Consider the following 22,502-nt stretch of genomic DNA (forward strand, 5'->3'; position numbering starts at 1 on the left):
TTACCTGAAAAATTAACAAAAGATAATGTTTTTATGGTTCTTGGTAAAAACATTATTAGAAAACTAAGCCTGATATTACCTTGAAAAACAGAGATCAGATAAAATAACATTTAGAGCATTCTGAATGCCAGACGTTGTTTGTTAAGGAAAGAACTATGTTGTTTATTGGTATGTATCTCAAGCCTAGAAGAATCTCTCTCACAAAAATACTTGTTTAATTAAACTAAATCACAAGTAAGATAATTATCTATCCAGCCCTATCCAGCATGATATATGCTACAAAAATGAAATTGCCTTTTATTTGTTGCTTAGTTCCCCCTTAAAAACATGCCAAAAATTTTACTTCAGTCATTGTGGATAAAAATTTTTCTAAAATATTTTGCATTTCCCCAGCTGTTTCAAGGAAGACACCAAACATAATGTGACCTTTTCTAGTGACATGGGGATCATCATGAACGTGCTTCACTGGACCCTAGATGGGTTTTCTCCTTAATGTTAAGTGTCAAATGTCACTTCCCTTCTCTCTGTGCTTACTACCTTTAGTGGTCATTACAGCCTCGCTCCACCCTTATATTCTTTTCTGTAGTAGTGAAATAAAGAAGTACACTTGATAAGAATTCTATTCTTAAAAAAAAAAGTTAAGTACATAAAAGTTCCAAGAAAAACTGTCAGGAAGAGTATATGGCTCTAAAGCTGAAGTTTTGTGACATTTATTATGGTGGTACAATGGCATGTTTCCTTCTCTTGTTTTAGGTTATGTTCTGAGACCGCTGCCCTTTTGATAAATGGCATATTACAAATGTATATGTTTGTTTAGTATTTAGACTTAGAGATAAAGTTGAATTTGTTTCATTAGATTTTGGTAAGGCTGGTAAAATCTGTGTTTGGATGAAGAGCGATATTCAAGTAGAGCAGAAAAAGCCAGAACCCTTGGAACTTTAACCCTTAATTAAAGATTTTATGTTATGTCCCAGTGGCAGCATTTTAAAGTCAATCTTTGTATATGGGAAAGCAATTTTTAAATACTGAGGGTAGTGCAAATTGTAGGTAAAGATAACTTAGTGGACCGGGGTGAACTTTTTTTTTAATAAAAGGAAATTTCATATATCAGAGTATTTTAGCTAATACAGGTAAATACTATTTCATAAGACCTTATTATAGGCTGTGTGTTGTATATGTATTGGGGCATGAGTAAAAATAAATTTCTTAGCGTGGGTTGAAGTCAAAAAAGTTTGAAACTCATTCATATGGTGAGTTTTTAATGTTCTGTAGGTTGTCTGCAATCAGAAAAGAGATTTGTGCATTTCCACTCATTGCAACAGTATTATTCTGTAACATGCCATCACAAAATCAAAGTCATTAACTTGTATGTGAATGCAGTTGTTTCAAATGAAGTTTTAATATTACATCTGGTGTTCAGTACATGATTAGTACTAAAGATTAAAAATAAATCTTTAAGCACAGCTATTTCTGATGCTTGCTATTAGTTTAAGGATGCTTTTCTTTAAAAAAAAACCTTTTACTTTTATATAATGAACTATATCAGTTAAACCACATTAGTTAAAAACTATGTAAGTATTTAATTTTGAGAATTGCAATTTAAAGTTAACAAACGTATCCATAAAATACTCTCTAGTTACCTATGTATATTAAAGTGCATATTAAAATGAAGGCTCTGACCTAAGTTCATATTTTTTGGATACTAATAGGATTCATAGTCCCATCAAATCTTAATTATTTCTCATCCTAACTCAGCAGAAGTTCCATTTTAACCCACACACCACTGTTAATAAAGCTTTTTGGAAGAAATTTGTGTGCAACAAAAGGACAATATAAACTTGCTATCAACCTACTAGGAATTTCCAAATAATGCCAGGGACTCACACTGCACTTGCAAAATAACTGATAGAGCTATTACAGTGAGAATTTTGATGCTCAGCGCCACCCAGTGACAGATCTCTGACTACATTCCTCTCTTTACTGCCTCTTCATTTTGGTGTTGCAGGCACTAAACTATAAGCTCAGCACACAGAACTGCATAAAACGTTAAGTCCTACTACCAGGAAGCTGAAGTGAGAAAAGATATACCCATGGGGCTTTTTAGGCTGGAATCAAATGAGAAGGAAAAAAAAAAATAGTATGGAGCAAAAAGTAATCCACAATAAAGAAACAGGAAACGAATACTACTGCTGGCTGGAATTTGCTCTGACCTCAGCAAGAATCTTTCCCATCACAAGCTTTTTCAAACACAAGACAGAAAATGAGCAGCTTTAATAAGCAAACACTTTGTGGTATACTTAACATCATTTTATTAAAACATTCGAAATTACTGCAAAAATATTCCAAAGAGGAAGCTCCTTCCTGAAAATAAGATATTAATACTAGTTTAATATGATCTGGAGATGAATTAAATATAAAAGACAAAGAATTTACCTAACAAAGTCTTTAATGAAGTCTAGTTAAGTTAATTAATAACATTAACTAATTAACATTAGTAAGTAACAGGTCTCTCTTAAGCTGAGTAATGAGTACTCAGATACTTATTTTACTATTTAAATTGTACATACAAATACTTTTTCTGTGTATGATGTGTTTTAAAATACAGAAAGGAAAAAAGTCAGAAAAAAAGAAAACAGCATAACACAGACCCTGGGTGGTTTTGGAGCCTGACCTCTTCCACTACCCACTCCGGGCTCTCTACTGGGTTTTGGCACTTCCAGCAACCTAAGAACTGGAGCTTCATTTTACTTACCAAACTGTATGGGACCTCTGTGGATCCTCTGCAGAAAATGTGGCATAACTCTGCTTCTAAATCTTTCCAAATGCCAACTGAAAAAAAATTCTCTAGAAAACTGATTTTCTTTTCCTTCAGAATTGCCAAGACAAAGCAACAGTAATTCAGTCATCAGCCTGGGCACAAACTACCCATTTTTCCCCAACCTGAATTTCTAACACAGGATAAAAAAGCTATTTTCTCTACAAAGAAAAGAAATGAAGTAAAGAAATTAATGGGGGACTTAGAGAATAGAGATAGTTCTCAAAACTTAGTTATGATCTTCTATTAACTGAAGAAGAAGGAAGAAATTAAAAACTAAAATCTCTTTCTCAAGTGACCAAAGCAAAGCAAATGAGAATGGAACAACAGTAGAAGTTTCAGATGTGAATGTAAAAACTATTAATTCTATCTATAGAATAAAAATTTCTGGGAATACTACAGGACAGTAGGAAATAAACAATTGTTGAAATAAGATCCAAAACTGCAGCAAGTAATCCTGCCAAGATTAAATCCCTTTCCCACATCATTCTTTCCTGTACGATATTTTAGGGTCACTACCCGCCACACTGGGGAGAGCTACTCCACGGAAAACAGTACTAGACCCTAATGACAGTACTAGACCGTAATGACATTTTAACTCTCATTAACAGTTCAATGACATAAGCCATCTTTCCCTCTTTCTTTAGATTCCATCTTTCTTCCTTAACTAGACATTCTTCATTTAATGTGTATCTGAGTAATCTGAATACCCTAATTTTGAAATAAAAGAATTGTGTGGAATCTGTAACAAAGGAGTCAAGAATAAACAGTAGAGATAAGACAGTCTCTTCAATAAGTGGTGCTGGGAAAACTGGACAGCTACGTGTAAAACAATGAGATTAGAACATTCCCTCACACCACAAACAAAAATAAACTCAAAATGGATTAGACACCTAAATGTAAGACCTGAAACCATAAAACTCCTATAAGAGAACATAGGCAGAACACTCTTTGACATAAATTGCACAAATATTTTTTTGAATCGGTCTCCTAAGGCAAAAGAAATAAAAGCAAAAATAAACAAATGGAACTGAATTAAACTTAAAAGCTTCTGCACAGCAAAGGAAATCACTGACAAAACGAAGAGACACCCAATGAATCGAAGAAAATATTTGCAAATGACATGACTGATAAGGGGCTAATATCCAAAATACATAAACAGCTTATTCCACTCAATATCAAAATACAAACAACCCAATTAAAAATGGGTAGAAGACCTGAATAGACATTTTTTGCAGAGAAGAGATACAGATGGTTAACACATACATGAAAAGATGCTCAATATCACTAATCGTAAGAGAAATGTAAATCAAAACTACAATGAGATATCACTACTCCTGTCAGAATGGCTATCATCAAACAGTCTACAAATAATAAATGTTGGTAAGGATACAGAAAAAGGAAACCCTTGGACACTGTTGGTGGGGATGTAAATTGGTACAGCCACTATGTAAAACAGCATGGAGGATCTTCAAAACCTAAAAACAGAACTACCATAGGATCTAGCAATTCCACTCCTGGGTATAAAGGTGAGGAAAACAAAAACACTAATTTAGAAAGATACATGCACCACAGTGTTCACAGCAGCATTATTTACAATAGCCAAGGTATGGAAGCAACCTAAATGTCCATCAATAGATGAATGGCTAAAGAAGATGTGGTATACAATGAAATATTACTCAGCCACAGAAAAGAATGAAATTTTACCATCTGCAACAATATGGATGGACCTAGAGAGAATTATGCTTAGTGAAATAAGTCAGAGAAAGACAGATACTCCATATTGTCACTTATATGTGGAATCTAAAAAATAAAACAAATGTGTGTAGCAAAACATAAAACAGACTCACATGTATAGAAAACAAACTAGTGGTTACCAGCGGGGAGAGGAAAGAGGGGAGGGGCAAGATAGGGATATGGGATTAAGAGATACAAACTACTATGTATAAAATAGATAAACAACAAGGATATATTATACAGCACAGGGAAATAGTCATTGTTTGTAATAATGTTAAATGGCGAATAATCTATAAAAATATTGAATCACTATGTTGCACACCTGAAATTAATATAACATTGTAAACCAACTATAATTCAATTTTTTTAAAGTATATGTATGGAAGAGATATATAAATAAAGTTACTGGCATTACATTGCTTCATTAGGTTAAGGTAAAGTACATGTAATTTACTATTTTTCAGCTTTGTTCTTTCATTGAATATTACTTTCCTCATAAAAGAAGAGAACTTTGCTTTGTTGTTTTAATATTGAATAAATTTGTATGTAAAGAAACCTAATTATTAAAATACAGATATTTTTATCAAAGGGTGGAAGAAAAGAATAAATTAATAAATTAACAAACTAGTAGCAGAACGCTGTTTGAATCATATATGGGTAGAAATATTTCTCTCCACCGAGTATCATTTAACACATTCCTTTACTGGAATCTTGCATATGAGATTCTGAAATAGATTAATAACAAATGTTACAAATTACTTTGTAGCAATACAGAAAAGAGTAGGAAATTTTAAATAATGATATTAGATGACTTTGAGATATTACAGAGTTTAATTTCTACTTACGTTCATATTCCCTAGCTTAATACTACTGAAATAAAAGTGCAATTTTGAGACTACTACAAAATGTATCAGCCTGGAGATCTTGAGAGAGGATGATGAAAGCTAACCTAGAAAGGAAAAATGGAGGACTATTTTGTAAGATGATGAAATTTCACTCCAGAATTTTTATTATTTATTTATGATGATTATAAGGTCATCTAAATAATCCAAAAATGTTTATGTTAATTTTTTAAATTCTCATAAATATTTGGACCTAGAGAAAAATGTGGGATAAATGACTACCTAGATTTAGAAATACTTCCAAGAGCGTTGAGTGAAATGAACATGAAGCCAATAGAAGGTTCCAATAATGTTGTTTATTCCCTAATCTAGTTAAATTTAATGGTAAGCCCTTTGGATTTTCTGAATTAGTTCATTCAGCAAATATTTATTAGTAATTTACCAGTGTCATACAATGCATTAAGCACTTAAGCTATGGAATCTAAAACATTATCTTTTCCCTCACAGAGACTGGCATGGGATTAAATAAGAAATACATAAAAAGAAGTGATCTATTCTGCCTTGAAGAAAATCAGGAAAGGTTTCAGATAAATGATACTTAATCTTAGACCAAAAACAAAGTCAGATTTGCTGGGCAGACAAGCAGAGGGAAGATATTCCAGATAAAGGACATGGTAGAAACCAAGATAGAGGGGGAGATACCACTTCACATATACGGGGCCTTGTAAGTTCCTGAAGGTTACGGCGAGAGGACAAAGTACAGACGAGACTTGAGACAGACAGAAGTCAGGTAAAGCAGGGCTTTGTATCCCAGCTAACTTTTGTAAAAGTCATACACCAACATAAAGTAAGAACCAAAATATTTCTTATCATCTACAATCCAAATGTAACTCCATCATGCCCCTCACACCCCACAAAAAACTGTGGAGGGAATAAAATCTAAGTCCTTTCAGCCTCTTGCAGCTACAATTTTTAAAACAATCACTACAGCATAAAGTGGTAACAAAATTTAGCAGAAGTACATGCCTTGTACCATTTCGGTTTACTAAGCTTCCCTAGAGTTCAGTTAAAATAAAGAAAATTGACTATTTGAAGAAATTGTTGATTTAGCATTAAAACCATATGGTAGAAATATAGTGGACTGCAATGACAGAGGACAGATTTCTGAAAACTAATCTTTATTTGGCTATAAACACAGAAGTTGGTGTGGTTCTGAAAGTTCTATTTTAAGTGACTATTTTAATGTTCTTGAACTAACCAGGTAATTTTACAAAATTTTTTAAAACGTTATTCCCCACTGGGATGTCAATTCAAGTCTTTTAAGAACTCTCTGCCTTAGAATGCTACAAAGTCATTTTTTCTAACTGAAAGATTTAATATAGCATTAATTTTTTCACCAAAGAGCCAGCAATGTTTTCTTAATTTCAAATACTCAGAAAAAATTAACATTTCCAAACAATTATATTTTGTCACAGTAAAGAACAGCATTGTACAAAGATAAACAAAATAACGTTGTTTGGCTTTTCCTATACAGAGCTGTATTTTTCAGAGGATACAGTTTTTGTCAGTGTGAGTCAAAGTGATTGTTTTCTAATTAAGCAGCTGGCATGTAATCAATAGTTCTTCTTACTGGCCTTCTGGATAGTACACATACCCAAACACTGACTCTGGGTATGGCTTTTGCTGCATCTCTCCAGGGCAGATTGAAAGGCTCAAGTGTGCTTTTCTTGATAAAAGATTAAAAAATTAAGACAGTGCTCTCTTTATTTTAAAATGTTACAAACAACTCAGTTTCCTTCCCTCCAAAAATTGTTAATTGCATTTCTGCTGTCTTATTGGCTATCTCTGGGTCACAAACCACTTGGAATAGTTTGTATACAGAAAATCTGCTGTTTCCTTTATTGTAACACACAACTTTCACTTCATCATTTACTTTTGAGGAAGAATAAGAGAAATCTTAGATTCTTTTATTGTAGCATAATATTCATGTTTTAAAAAATCTAAAGAATTATAAAAAGCAAACCCTGAAATACCCACCACCTTTAATCATTTGTAATATCTTGATACTATTTTATTTATTTACTTACTTATTTTCTTCTCTCTTATGATGTCTACAATGGAAAAGGTTCCCTTCTCCAAGGAACGCTCTGTAAGACAGAGCCAACTCTCTTTTTTCTGAGATTTGGGTGTCACTTTGGATAGGAGGCATGACAAAAAAATAACCTTGCAACTACTCTCAACTGTAGCATACTGTATTAATTAAGCTTTTCTCAGTACTCAATCCCAGGATGCTACATCAGGAATAAGGAAATTAGCTATTTTTCTAACTATTCTCTTAACTCACTGCATTCATACAAAATTACACATATACATGAATGAACCACTACTGATTATCTACAAAAGATATTTATTTGCAATTCAGAAAAGAAGTACCATACATATATTATAAATGATTAGGTTCTACAACATACCTAATATAAAACCATACATAATCATCAATTTGGAAGCCCAGAAAATACAGACATAGGTTTCTGATCTAAGGATTATAGCTAAAAAACCTAATAGCCTGTCCACCAGTGACCACCCTTAGAAAGGAAATTTCCTCTGGGATGATATTCCAGTTGTTTTTCCAGTAACTATGATGAATTTATCCCTATCCATTCATCCAACCTTGATAGGTGATCCATAATTCTTATCCTTGTGTATTTATGAAACTTATTTTTTATACATTACACACTGGCATGACTAAACTGCCCTTTAGAAGCCAAACTAGAAATTTTACACATCAATTGACATGAGTTACTATATCTCAGTGTGACTAACCAGCCAATGATTTAGTTTATGAAAGGTCAGAACTAAATTTATGTGTCAATTTGACTGGGCTAAGAGATGCCCAGATAACTGGTAAAATGCAATTTGGGAGTGTGGGGGGTTTTTGGAAGCTACTGGCATTGGATTCCATAGACTGAGTAGAGAAGATCCACCCTCACCAACGTGGGTGGGCACCATCAAATTCCTTGAGGTTCCAAACAGAACAAAAGCCGAAGAGAGGGCGAATTCCCTCTCTCTCTTCTTGACATTCACCTCCTCCTGCCCTTCAGACATCAGAGCACTTGGTTCTTAGGCCTCTGGGCTCCAGGATTTACACCATTGGCTCCCCTTGTTCTCAGGCCTTCAGATTTGAAATGAATTATACCACCGGCTTTCCTGGTTCTCCAGCTTGCGAATGATAAATTGTGGGACTTCTCAGCCTAATATAGTCCACATCTTTGCCATCTTCAGCTTTATTCTATTTCACACCAATGGTGAAAAGCATAAAACATCAATGGCTGACACCTACTGCCTACTTATTGTGGGCAAGGCACTGTTTGATAAGCATTTAACATTTATTTCATTTGATCCTTGTAACAATCCTATGATGTAGGGAACATTTGTAATTCCCATTTTACAGATAAAGAAATTGAGGCACACAGAGAAAAAACAACTTGCCTAAGACCACATTGCTAATAAATGATAAATATGGGATTCAAATGTATGCAGCCTGTTTCCATAACTTGATTGAAGCCAACGTGTCTCCCTTGTAAACTAATGTCTTGTAAATTTAACACAACTGAGACTAAGGCAGAAATCATTACAAGCAACATGAGTAAGGAATCTTTAGCATTAAATGGCTATGATATACCATTGTATATTTGTGATATAAAAATAACCAAGTTAAAGAACATGTATAGACTAGAGCCTTATCCATTAAGACTATGTCTACATGGTGAGTTACAGTAAGAAATTTTCTAATATTCTTTCTGATGAGAATTTTCAATTTAAACATTTTAAACATATTTTTACATGTACATGTTTTTACAGAATACATTATACACAGAAGTAGAAGGCTTACTATATAACATAGCTTGATTTAACAAACCTTTATTGCTCTCCTACTATGCACTATGACACAAATTAGATATTTAATAATTAAAATGTGAACCCTAAACATAGCATGCATATACATGAAACACATGAAATAAAACTCTTAATAATGTCATAAAGAGATATAAAGGAGGTAGCTATAAAGTGGAAGGGTGGCACATTGAGCTGGAATGATTCATTCTGTCAGAGAGAGGGTAGAAAGAAAAGTAAGGCTTCCAGAAGAGGTAACATCCTCAGTTAGCTCTTAAATGATGAAACAGTCAGAAATATAGGTGATAAGATCATCTCAGAAAAGAACTTGAAGAGAGAAGGCGGTAAGTGCAAAGGCACAAAGATACAGCAAGTTGAGGCTTCAGTAGGTAGTATGGCTACAGCATAAAATTCAAGTCAGGAAGAGGAAAGTGATGAGCTGGTGTAATAGCTAAATCATGAAACCCCATTAGAAGTACTCAGACCCATAATGAGGATCCACTAAAGGGACAGGACTAACAAGCCCTCCTATTCATTCCTGAGTTGGGTTTTCACCCTCAATAATAAATATTCAATGGCAGTATTTCCCTAAATTTTGCAGTGAACCACGTCTCATCTCTACCTAAAAAAGAAAATGATTTGGAAAAAAAAAAAAAAAAAGAGGTATTCTAGCTTTTGGTTATCAAAGACTAGACTGAGACAAAAACTATATAGCTTGAAAGTGCAATTAACCTTGAAACCAGCAGAATTGGTTTACTTTTAATTTCTTAGTGGCATGAAATTAATGAAATATTACAAATATATTTCATTTTTGTTGGAAAAATCTATAATTACTATAGTTTAGTTCTGGATCAAATCTTAAAATGGTTTAAATTCAAACTACTATAAAAGACGTAACTCTGAAGAGCAGGAAATCTGCAACATTTGACTTCAAGCTCTGATTTATTTCCCATTAAAGGCAATTGAGAGTTTAGATTTAGAACTAATACACAATAGTAACCATAACTGTTATTTACAAAGCGCTGTACATTTTCAAACCCTTTTACAGTTATTATTTTATTCCTTTAATAAGTTTATTATGGAGCTGTCATTTCTTTCATGAAATGAATGGAGCAGAGACAAAAATCCAGGCACAGCAGGAGTCAGGGCAGCCTTTCCTACTAAACAGACAAATCATCTAAGATCAAGCTATGGAAAGTACATGAAATAGTATCTTATAGTCTGTTCTCTAAGATACATGCAAGACACTGGGATCTCAGAAAGTCCAATAAAAGTAACATCAAGGCTTATTTTTACAGGCTTCAATCTGGCTCTTCTGACAAGGCCAATCCAGAGACAAATTTGTAAAGACCGTATTAAGAGTATCAAAAAACCAAAGCTCTAGAGCAGCACTGATGATAGTAAGGGAAGTCCTATGGCAAACTTAGTTTTATTATTTGAAATGCCAGCTTAACCCACTCCATCAAGATAAACTTTATACAGGTGACAGAGTCAGCTTATTACAAGAGAAATCCCAACATCAACACAGATACAGATACAGATGTAGCAATTATACTGGAAGGGTGAAGGCATAAAACTAAAGGTTAACATTTCCATCCCTGGATTAGAGCAAGTGAGACCACTAATAAACGACAATTCAAGATGCCCAACAACAACCTGAAAATTCTTAGAACCAACAAAAGTTACTGATATCTTAGTCAATGTTTATTTTCAATCTTACTAACACTGTGAATCATAAAACTGATGGGGTCATCTTCTTTCTACTGGCTGCTAAAGGTTTAGCGTAAATTTTATAGCAAATAAAAAAGAATTAAGTAAACTCACAAACCTGTCTTTCTTGTGTTTAACTTTTGTCCTCACTCCTTTATATTTTTTAATCTGCATGAATGGTGTAAACTTTCTTAAAGCCTTTCTGAAACGGGAGAATTTAAGCCAGCTAACTAAACAAACAGTAACAAAAAAGTGAAAAAAGCAAACATTACCTTTATATCAAAATTACAATCAAGTCTTCTAATTAACACGATGAAAGTGCCAGATGAATTGTCTTTTACTGGTGGAGGCACTATGGGTTCACAGGCATTCTCTGGTTTTGAGTTAATCAAAAAACCCTGAAAAAGAATCAGCAGTTTTTTCTCTGTTAAACTCGAAGAAATGAATTAAACTTACTTCTACAAATACCTTTTGAATTTGTTCCATGTGTTTTTTGCATTATGCTACATGAATTATCCGGCAACTACAACAGATCCTAACTTCCAACTGCTTACAACCCCACAATTTCTAAAGTAGTACTTAGGTTCCTAAGCATTTCATTTTTTTTTTTTTTAAGTAAGTTCTGTTTTCAACTCTTAAAGTTAAAAAAAAAGCCACACACACATAAGCCCATCACCCCAGAGATAACCACTGTTAGCATGTTGGTATATTTTCCAACAATGATTGACATTCCTAAACCAAGCAAATATTTTTTAAAAATTAATTTTTAAATTTATTTCATCACGCAATGAAAATGCATAGCATTTCTAGGGATTTATCCTATGGAAACACTATCCCAAGTATATAAAGGTATATAAAGAAAGATATTCCCTGCTACATTGTTTTTAATAGCAAAAACTGGAAATTATGTGCATCAATAAGGCAACCATTTAAAAAATTAAAGTATATTCATACAACAGAAAAATAAAAGAATCACTCTTGTGTGTACAGACACAAAAAAGGGTCTAAGTTGAATAATAGAGCCATACAGTAGAAAATAATAGAGCTTGTGGAAAGATGTCCACAAGATAACTACTAATTTAAAAAGAAAATAGTAAGATGCTTTCCCAGAAATACAGGATGATTTGACAACAGAAAATGTATTAATATAAAATGTTACACTAATAGATTAAAACAGAAAAACCAAATGACTATCTGAATACATTAAAACACTGAAAAAATACATAAAAAGATGATCAAATTTATTAAATTCATTTATAAGAAGAAACGAGCAATTAAAACTATGACACAGTGCCTTAACAACAGCTCTGTATGGCATGAGAATTGACCACACCAACCATCTAGTCCACAGGATTTCTCAATTTTTCCTGCTTTAAGTTGCATTGCTTGGCTTGTGATAGGGAATGTTTTTGCACATGGTTCAAGAATAAAATGCAGCATACCTTCATTTACTCATAGAATAGCTCCTCTTACTGATTCCATAAAGCACAGAAACAGAACTGTGGTTATCCTTCAAACAAGGAAGAGTTGCTTCACTCATATTAAATTTACACCTGCTGCCTTTTCTGTTCCTTTTGCACACACGTTTATTAACTTTTTTGCTCCAATGTCAAATCACATAGTGCAGTTCTTTTTAAGAGACTTATAACAGCAACTAAACTCAACCCATGTATTACCACAAGGCATAAAAGTTCAACTGAAGTGAAGACAAAATCAACAGCTATGCTGGGCCAAATTTCCCATATCCATCATGACTGCCACCTGGAGGACAGCAACCAAGAGACATATCCCAATTTTATTATGAAGTAATAAATACATCTTAGGATCAATAAATTTATGGTATGTACAGACACCAAAAAGGGTCTACAAGTGGAACCAAAAAAAGGTTTTGGCTTTTTAATCATTTCTGTATTGATAAATCTGTTATGACAAGCATGTGCAAATTTTAAACGTAAGAAAACTTATAAAGATTAAATACACATAAGTTAAAAGTAAAAAAAAATCTATTTGCATTAATGGAAATTGACTGAAGACATTAAAAAATAAAACAGGCCTTAAATTATTAAATATTACATTTCCTTTGGACTATTCTAAAAAGAATAACTTGCCAAAATAGCTTACTAATTCCCATCCTTTCCTCAGATGTAAGTCACTTAAAGCAGTGCAAATTTACTTTGTTTCATCCACAAAGTCTGTGAGGCAGAGTAGTGGGCTTTCCCAATTAATTTGGCAGAACTCTGTGCCCTTAAATATGAGTGGCCAAGAAAGTGCTGCCTTAAGCCATAGCCACATGCCTCGTGTCATCCTTCAGGGCCAATCCCTTTTTATGAAAAGGATCCTTGTTCTGCAATAAAGGATCCTCCTCAACCTTCTTTTCTGACAGGGGCACTTATTTTATGCCAATATGTTGGAAACCCAAGAAAATTACCACTGTCTAGGAAACTCAGAAACCAGATGTCCACCTTTCTTTTCTTTGTTGTTTTAGTTTTCTTATGACTAAACAAGGATGATGGACAAAATTAGTGCATGCAGACTGGCACCTCAATATCACCAAATAAATAATGCAGTAGGTTTGTTGTACATAAATATGTTGACTCTTTAAACAGCTTTTATGATTATACATAAAGCAAAGTGCACAAAATATAACTTCTCAGCTTGATGAGTTTTCCCAAACTAAACACACCTGTATAAGGAAACAGACAGCACTCCAGAAGTTCCCTGCATCCTCTCTGCCAGTCACTACTCCACAACCCCACCCCCAATGTTACTATAAAGACTTCTAACAGCTTAGATTAGATTTTGCCTAATTTTATAATTGACACAACAAAAACAGACACAGTAAGTTCTCTTTTAGACTTCTTTCTCTCCATATTGTATTTGAGATCCATCTCTACTATTCAGCAACCATACTGTTGAGATATACTTGGTAGAGCCTTCATTTTCATTTCCCTATAGTATTACAACGTGTGAACACACCAAAATTTATTCTATTGTTCATGACCACTTGAGTAATTTCTAGTAGGGACTATTAGAAATAGTGCTGCTATGAACATTCCAACACTAGTCTTTTCAGGAACACATGTACGTGATATTAAGCATGTACAAAGAAGGAGAACCATAATATATTAAGCTGGATCATGGAGTATCAAGCTTCAGTAAATGCCACCAAGCAGTTTTCTAAAGTGCTTTGTGTTGCCACTTTCTGACTAGAATATTCAAATAACCTAAACATAAAAAAAATACTGAATATAATTTTGCCTTAATGCTTCAGAAGCATTTGAAATTGTGATGTTTCAGAGTAAATGTTATGGCAAAATTACTTTTGATGACAAATTACACTGGTTAATAAAGTCGTAAAGAGATAGATAATTTGATAAAGTGGTTTTGTTTGAAAGATTCTTTTAGGCTGAAAAAAGCCTTAGACTTTCCTTCTCTTCAGTTTGCACTGAATGGCAAATTATACACGGTAAAATTAAGAAGACTATAAGCAGCGACAATGTCAACAAAAATGCTGAAGGCAAGGCAGCAGTGCAGCTTTCCCTTTGTAAGAGTACAAAAGTAGAAGCAGGAAGAGAGGGAGAGAAGCGGCAAGTTATTTAGTTAGTGAATACCTGAAGTTATTAATTAATAATTAACAACTGCAGTAACAGCAAGCAGTTAACATTTGCTGAGCCATGGCATTGAGGGCTGTGCGTCAGGCACCGTGCCCTTTAAAAGTTCTAATTCAGTTAATCTTTGCAATAAGCCTACAAAGTAACCACCATTGTTATTCCTATTTTAAAGATGAGAAAACTAAGTCTCAAAAAGGTTAGGTAACTTGCCTGAGGTTATTCACAGCACACATGCCATCCCAGGAAGTCTGCCTCCACACCCTGTGTTCTTAACCACTATGCTATACTGCCTTCACAAGATCCACAAGACAAAAAAACTAGGTGAAGAACAAAACGGGTAACAAGACAAAAAGATATCTACAAAAATGAACAAATCAAAGTGTTGGTCTAACAGGCACTTAAGGCTGATTCCAAAATTTGATACAAACACCTCAAATAATGAAGATGTCAGTGGAATCTTTCTATCATAATTTTTATATTCAAACGTGGACCAAAAAGAGTTACACTGATCAATCAGACTTTATCAGCTAACATTTTCCTAATGTGAGACAGCTTAATTCGTTGATATCAACAACTTTCTAGAATGTTACAAAATACCCACTGCCTGTACACGCACTCAAGGGCAATGGAGCCTGATCAAACCCAACCCTCAGGGCTTCTACTCCAACAGCTGGGGAGAAGACCCACTCCCAACAGGATGGTAACAGCCACAGAGTAAAGAGGAAGCCCCACCTCACATCCAGCACAAGCTATAGACACAATGCCAATAACACCCCTTAATAAGACAGTAACAGTCAGCACGCTCTGAGGAAAGACATGGCTGCCATCCATACAAAACCAGCCCTCATACCAAAAATACTGGACACACACAGTCTACACAGAGACACTTCCACATAAAAACATCCCTTTAAAGGTAACTATTTCTCCTAAATTCAGAGACAGAGAAAATTAAGTAAAATGAAAAAGCACTGAGGAACTACTCCCAATTAGAAGAACAAGAGAAATTCCCTGAAAGAATAAATAATGAAACAGATTTCCCCAGTCTACTAGATCCCAAGTTCAAAAAGCAGGTAATAAAAATGCTAAAGGAATTAAGACAGATTACTGATAGAAATGCAGATCACTGTAACAAGAAACTAGAATCCATAAAGATGAATTAATCAAATTAATCAAAATCGAACAATTCAATTTCTGAGATAAAAACCAACCTAGAAGCAATGAAGGGCTGACTAAATGACACAGAAGAATGAATATGTAATTTGGAAGACAGAATGATGGAAATCACCCAATCAGAACAGCAGACAGAAAGACAAATTTTAAAAAAAATGAAAGTAACATATGAGATCTATAGGATAATATAAAGCATGCCAACCAACTCATAATAAGGGTTGCAGAAGGAGGAGAGAGAGAAGGGGATCGAAAATGTATTCGAAGAAATTATGGCTGAAAATGCCCCAAACCTAAAAAAGAAAACCGATATCCAAGTATAGGAAACACAGAGGATTGCAAACAAGATAAACCCTAATGGACCTACACCAAGACAACTACAACTGAACAGCAACAAAAACAAAAACAGGCAACCTGATTTAAAAATGCACATAGGACATGAATAATCATTTCTCTAAAGAAGATAAGCAATGGTCAATAAGCACATGAAAAGGTGTTCAACATCATTTATCATTAGGGAAACGCAAATAAAAACCATAATGAGATGCCACTTCACACCCATTAGGATGACTATAATCAAAAAAACAGAAAATAAGTGTGAGCAAGAATGTGGAGAAATTAGAACCCTTGTGCCGGTGGGAACATAAAATGCAGGAGCCACTCTGCCAAAAACAGTATGATGATCCCTCAAGAAGTTAAATATAGAATTACCATATAGTCTAGCAATTACACTTATGGACAAATACTCAAAAGAAATGAAAGTAAGAGCTTGAACAGATTATTTGTACACCCATGATCATAGTGGCATTATTCACAATAGCCAAAACATAGAAGCACCAGAAGTATTCAACAGCAGTTAAATGGATAAACAAAATGTGGTAGTCATCCCTCAGTATTTGATTCCAGGATCCCCTGTAGATACCAAAATCCATTGATGCTCAAGTCCCTTATATTAAAGGGCATAGTATTTACATATAACCTACACACATCCTGCCATATACTTTATTTTTGTGTCACTACAGGGAATAATACCATTTTCTTTCTTTTCTTTCTTTTCTTTTTTTTTCAGGGAAGGTAATTAGGTGTGTTTGTTTGTTTATTATTTTTTAATGGAGGTACTGTGGATTGAACCCAGGACTTCGTGCATGCTATGCACACACTCTACCACTGAACTATATCCTTCCCCTTCTATACTTTAAATCATCTCTCATTTACTTACAATACCTAATACCTATACCAATACCTAATACGATGTAAATGCTATGTAAATAGTTTAAATACAATGTAAACAGTTGCTGACAAGTAGTAAATTAAAGTTTGGATTTGGGGAACTTCCTGGAACTTTTTTCAAATATTTTTGATCAATGGTTGGTTGAATCTGTGGGTGCAGAACCCATAGATATGGAGTGCCAACTGTATACACATACAATGGTTTATCATTTTGCCTTAAAAAGGAAAGAAATTCTAATACATGTCACAACATGGATGAACTCGAAGACATTATGCAAATTGAAATAAGCCCGACACAAAAGGACTGTATGATTCCACTTATATGAGATCCTTAAAGTAACCAAATTCATAGAGACAGAAAGTAGAATGGTGGCTGCTAAGAAGTAGGAAGAAGGGTAAATGAGGGCTTATTGTTTAAGGGTACAGAGTTTCAGTCTGCAAAGATGAAAAAGTTCTAGAGACGGATTGTGGTGGTGATGGATATCAAATCCATAGGAATAAATGAAGAGAACCATAGTGATAAATAGGAAGGTTAATATAACAACTTTAGAAATACATACTTCTTTTCTTCTCTTAGGTTCATTAATAAATACAAATTATATAAAGTAATAATTAAAACAATAAACAAAAACAAACAACCCAATCAAAAAATAGGCAGAAGATCTAAACAGACATTTCTCCAAAGAAATACAGAGACCAGCAAGCACATGGAAAGATGTTCAATGTAGCTAATTATTTTAAAAATGCAAATCAAAACTATAACAAGGTATCACCAGTCAGATTGGTCATTATCAAAAAATCTACAAACAATAAATGCTGGAGAGGGTGTGGAGAAAAGGGAACCTTCCCCTGTACTGTTGGTGGGAATGTAAACTGGTGCAACCACTATGAAGAATAGTAAGAGGTTCCTCAAAAAACTAAAAACAGAGTTACCAAATGATCCTGCAATCCTACTCTTGGGCATATACCTGGAGAAAACTCTTAATTTGAAAAGATACATGCACTCCAATGTTCATGGCAGCACTATTTATAATAGCTAAGACATGGAAGCAACCTAAACGTCCATCGACAAATGAATGGAATGAATGGATAAAGAAGATGTGATATATATACATATATACATATATATATATATGTACATATATATATATATGTACATATATAATGGAATATTATTCAGCCATAGAAAAGAATGAAATAATGCCATTTGCAGCAACATAGCTGGATCTAGAGATTATTATCCTAAGTCAAGTAAGTCAGAGAAAAACAAATAAATATCACATGATATCAGTTATATGTGGGATCTTAAAAAACGATACCAGTAAACTTATTTACAAAACAGAAACAGAATCACAGACATAGGAGAAAGGTGGAGGGGGATAAATTAGGAGTTTGGGTTTAACAGATACACACTACTATATATAAGAGAGATAAACAACAAAGACCTATTGTATAGCACAGGGAACTATATTCAATATCTTGTAATAACCTATAATGGAAGAGAATCTGGAAAAGAATATATATACACGTATAACTGAATCACTTTGCTGTATACCTGAAACAAACACAACATTGTAAATCAACTATACTCTAATTTAAAATATATATATATATATATATATATCAAATCTGCACACTATGACCTTCATCTTCTATGTTCTCCTCATCAACGTAAAGTATCATCATCAGCTCCTCATCAACACAGGCAGAGTACCAGATTACAAAACACTGTATACAGTGATAATGGTAAATCTAGCCCAAAGGGTATTTTGCTGAAGACAAGATCTGCCACTGATAGGAACACTCAGGAAATCCGATGCTAGGCTCCTTTATCAGAGGTAAATCCGATACGTCCGGTTTGAATTTTTAGTAATCACTATTTTCCCCTCTACATGTTAAGGCAGCTCTTAAAAGTATAGAAACAAGAAATCTAGAAAAGATTGATCCTTCTAAGACTGGCCTTCAATATATAACTGAATTATTCCAATGATATTGATAATAAACAGAGTCTAGCAAGAGATCTTGCTAGCATTACAAACCCCCATGTAAAATCTTGCCTATGCAATAATGATGCTTTAGTAGTTGGTTATTCATTTCAAAAAGGTAAAAACAGAGGCCTATTTTACACTGTAAAATAAAATAATTCTGGGTAGATTAAAGACTTTCTGATCATGGAATTGGGGTGGGGGCATGGGAAAAATTTATAAATTTTGGATTACTTAAGACACAGAAAATGCCAAACATCAAAAAAGATATCTATATTAAAATTTAAAATTAAGCATAATTTTAAAAGGCAATTTAAAGTTAAAAAGCCAAAATAAGAAAATATTTATAGGGCAATATAACTGAAGGATTAGTGTCTAGATTCCTACAAAACAGTATTTTAAAAACTAACAAACCAATACAAAAATAGATTTTAAAAGACAATTCAAACCAGAATAAACCTGCTTGACCAATAACCCCATAAAAAGATGCTTGATCTCACTAATAATCCAGGAAATATCCAGTAAAAGCAACAAAATACCACTTTATATCTATTAGGTTGGCCAACATTTAATTCTGACAATAACAAGTCTTGGTAAGGATGTAGCAAAAAAGCAACACTTTCAATTAAGTTTCCTTCAGTGAGAGAGGGAAGGGAATGGGGGCTACAATACAAAACCTAGAAGTTAAAGACTTTCTGAAAAATGTCTACCAGGGATTCTCAGTAACAAACTCTTTGTGAGTGTCTAACTCTGGATAACGACCACACAATACCATATTTCATTGGCAGATCTCTTGTAAGGTATTCAGATTTCAGGGAACATATTGATGTCATACATCTTTCCTTTTGTTCTGAGGCACAGCCACAGGGTCTCCACCAAAAGGTGGGGGGGAGATTTCTGGAGATGATATCTGACAAAACAGCCAATTAAAATCTATAACTAAAAACAAAGAGCTTCCCTTAGTTAAAAATATCAAGCCCTTTTAAAAAAAACTTTCACACATTAACATGCTATATTTTAATCCATGCAAGATTCACATTTTTCCATTACAGCTCAAAAAGCTAAAATTTTCTTTGGCTTTCTGATTTTCCCATACTCAAATATTTTTTAAATTGATGGAGGATAATAGGAAAAGCCTTTAAATACTATTAGCTTAATACTGGAGCATATGTAAATGGAATGTAAACACAGAATTCCAAATGATATGGGTTATACTATATATAACCAATCTCTTAGAAACAGTAGAATCCAGTGATACTATAAAATCTACAAAATTAAGAGCATATGTCTACAAAAGATATCCAACTAAAAATCCAGGCAAAGTTTACAACTAAAATATTTCTCAGCTATGTCTTAATAACCATATTATACTTTTTAATTAACTAGGTTATATTTTAACACATTCATTTAATTAGTTTCCTTGAAATTACACTATAGTGAGCCATCCTCACTTCAAGTCTTCTTTGTAAACAATGACAAAAAGCTTTTGCACAGCTAAGGATACCATCAACAAAACGAAAAGACAATCTACAGAATGGGAGAAAATATTTGCAAATGGTATGACCAACAAGGGACTAATTTCCAAAATATACAAATAGCTCATACACCTTAATATCAAAAAAAACAAGCAACCCAATCAAAAATTGGGCAGAATACCTAAATAGGCAACTCTCCAAAGAAGACATACAGATGGCCAACAAGCACATGAAAAGATGCTCAACATCACTAATTGCTGGAGAAATGCAAATCAAAACCACAATGAGATATTACCTCACACCAGTCAGACTGGCCATCATTAAAAAGTCTTCAAACAATAAATGCTAGAAAAGATATGGAGAAAAAGGAACCCTCCTACACTGTGGGAATGTAAAGTGGTGCAGCCACTATGGAGGTCACTATGGAGGTTCCTTAAAAAACTAAAAATAGACTTACCATATGATCTAGCAATCCAACTCCTGGGTATATATCTAGAGAAAACTGTAATTCAAAAAGACACATGCACCCCAATGTTCACAGCAGCACTATTTACAATAGTCAAGATATGGAAACTACCCAAATGTCCATTGACAGATGACTGGATAAAGAAGATGTGTTTTATACACACACACACACACACACACACACACACACACACACACACTCTCGACTACTACTCAGCCATAAAAAAGAATAAGATAATGCCACTTGCAGCAACTTGGATGGAACTGGAGATTGTCATTCTAAGTGAAGAAAGCCAGAAAGAGAACGAAAAATGTCCTATGATATCACTTATATGTGGAATCAAAAAAAAAAAAAAAAAAAGACACAAATGAACTTATCTACAAAACAGAAGCAGACTGACAGACATAGAGAACAAACTTACGGTTACCAGAAGTTAAAGGGGGAAGGAAGGGATATGTTGGGGATTTCAAAACTGCATCTCTTGGGGAGTGATGGAAATGTTAGCTATCTTGATTGTGGTAGTGGTTTCACAGTGTATACATGTATCAAAATGCATCAAAGTGTATATCTGAAATATGTGTAGTTTACTGTACAGAAACCATACCACAATAAAGGTATTTTTAAAAAAAATGAGTAGGCTAGCACTTGTGAATTCTGATTCTGGGCAATGGCAAGCCAGTCATGCAAATATAAAAGCCATCCATAAAGATTCAATAATTTGTTAGAATACGCCCTTTACTATCTCACTATATTTCATCTCTGGGGCTTGCCCTATGTTGTCACTGTGCAAAAGTAGGCAGATATTTAACATTATTTTTTCTCAGGCAGTGACAAAACAAATTTGTCAAAATACCTTTTAAATGTAAACTGAATTCACTTAACAATAACATAGTAATACAGGAGCACCAATAAGACTATGGTTGTATCAGGAGTTAGTGGAACTCTTTAAAATCAGCTTACTAAGCAGAAAAGTTCTTTAGTGAAAAGGGATGGTCTTACTCCTTATGCTGAATGGAAGAAAGATTGCCAGCTCAAAATTGCTAGTAATCTGAGAAATGCAAATTAAAACAAGATTAATATTTTTGCCCATCAGATAGGCAAAAGTTAGAAAAGAAATGGTATCCAGTGTTGGCAAGGGTGGAGGAATGGGTATTCCCATACACCACTAATGGGAATAAATTAGTACAGACTTTTGGAAAGGTAATTTAATTTTAATTTTAGATATACATGCCCATAGATTCATCAGTTATACTTCCAAACATCTATCCTAGAGAAATAAGTGGACTTTGGATAGGAAATCAAAATATCTGTTAATAGAAAATGACTAATAAATTATGGTCATTCTTCTAAGTGAAGTAAGCCAGAAAGAGAAAGAAAAATACCATATGAGATCGCTCATATGTGGAATCTTTAAAAAAAAAAACAAAAAACTAAGCATAAATACAAAACAGAAATAGACTCATAGACATAAAATACAAACTTGTGGTTGCCAAGGGGGCAGGGGGTGGGAAGAGATAGACTGGGATTTCAAAATTGTAGAATAGATAAACAAGATTATACCGTACAGCAC

General features: G+C 33.8%; 1 protein-coding gene across 4 annotated transcripts in view; it reads right to left on the minus strand.

The window, feature by feature from the left end:
- RNF13 (ring finger protein 13) overlaps positions 1-22,502 on the minus strand; it is a 115,890-nt gene that overhangs the window by 58,621 nt on the left and 34,767 nt on the right. For 3 of the 4 annotated variants that reach the window (XM_010970393.3, XM_010970392.3, XM_045506920.2), the window contains one exon: positions 11,271-11,396. The exons of the other annotated variant lie outside the window; for it this stretch is intronic. In XM_010970393.3, the coding sequence (XP_010968695.1) occupies positions 11,271-11,396 (126 nt within the window). Of the gene's footprint in view, positions 1-11,270; positions 11,397-22,502 lie in introns of those variants that run through there. 4 annotated transcript variants of the gene reach the window in all.

Source organism: Camelus bactrianus, chromosome 1, assembly GCF_048773025.1.
Source record: "Camelus bactrianus isolate YW-2024 breed Bactrian camel chromosome 1, ASM4877302v1, whole genome shotgun sequence".
NCBI lineage: Eukaryota > Metazoa > Chordata > Mammalia > Artiodactyla > Camelidae > Camelus > Camelus bactrianus.